Here is a 3,040-nt window from a genome sequence, read left to right as displayed (position 1 = left end):
ACTTCTTCCCAGCAAACTCAGGCAGTTGGTGTAGAGCAGGCACAGATCCCAGCAAAACCCCGGGAGGAGCGGGGCTGCTCCCCCCAGCCCCATCCCCTGCTCCTTCCCACTCCACTACAGTGCCCCACGCCACCCCCCGCACAGGGCAGCCCCTCCAGAACGGCTCTTTTCTGGGGACAAGCATCACCGTGAGCAGTGAGCGGGCGTCGTACCGATGGGCACGAAGTGAAGCAGGACATGCTGCATCAGCCATTTCCAGCCCCAGGGTTCCGCCTCTCCCCCCTCAGCATCCTACACAGCCCATGGCATCGCATCTCCCCCCCCGGCATGGAGCACGCTCTGGCTGGCAGCACTGCTCCCGGGAGCGGAGCCACCGGAGCGGTAGCCCCGGGCAGCCGTAGGAGAGAAGCGGCTCATTTCCAGAGTCATTACGGTCTGAAAAGGGTCCCATCAGGTATTCCGCCCATTCAGCACATTTATTTTCCCAAACCACAGCGGGGATTTGTGATTCCAGGCTCAATATTAGTGAGAGCTGCGCGCTGGCGGTGCCCAGCCAGGAGCTCGCTGCCTGGACAGGCAAGAGGCCCTGCCAGGGAGCCCAGGGCAGTGAGTGGGCAGCCCCCAGCAGCCCCCCACTCCCCCAGTCGTAGCCATGTCTCCGAAGCAGAGCTGCTCGGTGTGTCACGCATGTGCGTGTGCAATGTTGGCAGCCTCTCCAGATTGACAAACATCCCACTGCCCATCCCCCCAAACACAGGAAGGTTCCCCTTTGTGCAAAGGGGTGTCTGCCCGCCCCCCTCTTCCCCCGCCATTCTTGCTGTCCAAAGCACCCTGAGATGGAGCACTTCAACCCAGGGACAAGCGCAGGCTGGAATGGGCTCTACACCACAGCTCTCCCCCAACCTGCTGCACACCCACCCCGGGGACCACTGAGCGATTCCCCCCCACCCCAGCTCCTGCCTGTGAGCACCTCTGGCACAGACCTGCCGGCAGCCTGCTCCAGTAGTGCAGAGCCCCACTGAGAATTCCCACGGAGGATCCTCTCTCCCTCTCCATGTGAAACTCGGAGGGAAACTCAAACAGAGAGAGATGCAAACTTCAGCAGCCGGAGCAAGCCAGAGAGCCCTGCTCCGGTGAGGCATGGCCAGGTGGGTGCCCCTGTACCAGCTGAGGTCCCCAGGGAAGTTGACCCAGGTGTGCACTCACCACAGTGAAATCACGAGAGGAGCAGTTCTCGCCACTGAAGTTGCAGCTCTTGAGCATGTCGTCAAGCTGGTGGCCGGTGCGGTTGACAATGTCAGCCATGTCGGGGTCAGGGTAGAGCAGGTCTGTGGCCTTGTGGCCATCCCGGTCCTTGGGGGGCAGCCCGGTCATGTTGGCCAAGTGGAAGATGTCGGCGTCAGTGAGCGCTGAGTGGCGGTAGCGGTTGATGTTGCAGATGGTGATGGCAGGGAAGACCATCTCACGAATGGCCCAAAGGGGTGTCTGCCCGCCCCCCTCTTCCCCCGCCATTCTTGCTGTCCAAAGCACCCTGAGATGGAGCACTTCAACCCAGGGACAAGCGCAGGCTGGAATGGGCTCTACACCACAGCTCTCCCCCAACCTGCTGCACACCCACCCCGGGGACCACTGAGCGATTCCCCCCCACCCCAGCTCCTGCCTGTGAGCACCTCTGGCACAGACCTGCCGGCAGCCTGCTCCAGTAGTGCAGAGCCCCACTGAGAATTCCCACGGAGGATCCTCTCTCCCTCTCCATGTGAAACTCGGAGGGAAACTCAAACAGAGAGAGATGCAAACTTCAGCAGCCGGAGCAAGCCAGAGAGCCCTGCTCCGGTGAGGCATGGCCAGGTGGGTGCCCCTGTACCAGCTGAGGTCCCCAGGGAAGTTGACCCAGGTGTGCACTCACCACAGTGAAATCACGAGAGGAGCAGTTCTCGCCACTGAAGTTGCAGCTCTTGAGCATGTCGTCAAGCTGGTGGCCGGTGCGGTTGACAATGTCAGCCATGTCGGGGTCAGGGTAGAGCAGGTCTGTGGCCTTGTGGCCATCCCGGTCCTTGGGGGGCAGCCCGGTCATGTTGGCCAAGTGGAAGATGTCGGCGTCAGTGAGCGCTGAGTGGCGGTAGCGGTTGATGTTGCAGATGGTGATGGCAGGGAAGACCATCTCACGTATGGCCTCCTCGTCCAGGGCCATGACGTGGGGGTGCTCCAGGTAAAGCAGAGCAGACTTGGCCGCCTGGTAAAGAAAGAAGGCGAGCGAGGCCACAAAGGCAAATGCCCAGAGGGTCTGGCGCACGCCCAGACGCCCCGACTGGCATATGTGTCCCAGGCCATGCAGGGTGCTGGCGCTGGCAAAGGCAGCCAGGTCCCGGGAGCGGGGCCGGGCGGGCTCCTCGATCAGGCTCTCCTTATCCCCTTCTTCTTTCTCCTTTTGCTTCTCATCCTCCTCGGCAAATTTGATTTTACACACGATTTCAATCGGCATCTGCCCCGCGTGGCTGGCGTGCCCAGCCAGCGAGCTGCCCCCTGGCACGGGCACCAGCTGAGAGCCCGGCCAGGCGCTGGGAGGGGGCTCGGGTCCCCCCCAAACCCCAGCACGGCGCCAGGAGGGCCGAGCCGTCTCGGGAGGGAAGCGCAGCCCCTCTCAGCAGCTCCGAGCCGCCGCTTCCCTCTTGTCTCACTAGTCGATCGTCTCCGTGTGCCTTCGCTTATCAGCACAAATACAGCTGTCAAAAACCCCCCTCTCTCCTCTCCCTCGCTCTGTCTCTCTGCCTCTCTCCTTCGCTCCTCTCTGGTTAAGACCCCAGCAGATACAGGCAGCATTTAAGCATCATGTGCTAATAAAATCCAGGGAATACTTAATAATTCAAGACATGTCAACATTATTTCATCGTCAAATAAAGAGCGAGCGCCAGAGAAAAGAAGCAGTGTGAAGGGCCCGGCGCCTCCGGGGCAGGGAGCTGGGCTGCGCCCCCCCCCCAGCCCCGGGTCCGAAAGTGCTGCCGGAGCCACTTGTTTGAATGGCTCGGGAGCTGCCGGAGCC

General features: G+C 61.6%; 1 protein-coding gene across 1 annotated transcript in view; it reads right to left on the bottom strand.

The window, feature by feature from the left end:
* Positions 1-2,482, bottom strand: part of ASIC4 (acid-sensing (proton-gated) ion channel family member 4) — a 32,983-nt gene extending 30,501 nt beyond the window's left edge. The window contains exon 1 of the mRNA XM_009996079.1: positions 1,907-2,482. Coding sequence (XP_009994381.1) covers positions 1,907-2,482 — 576 coding nt within the window. The remainder of the gene's footprint in view (positions 1-1,906) is intronic.
* Between the last annotated feature and the right edge of the window lie 558 nt (positions 2,483-3,040).

The sequence above is a fragment of the Chaetura pelagica genome, unplaced genomic scaffold, assembly GCF_000747805.2.
Source record: "Chaetura pelagica isolate M959 unplaced genomic scaffold, ChaPel_1.0 scaffold3, whole genome shotgun sequence".
NCBI lineage: Eukaryota > Metazoa > Chordata > Aves > Apodiformes > Apodidae > Chaetura > Chaetura pelagica.
The sequence above is the reverse complement of the archived record's forward strand: the minus strand, read 5'-3'. Positions and strand labels throughout refer to the sequence as shown.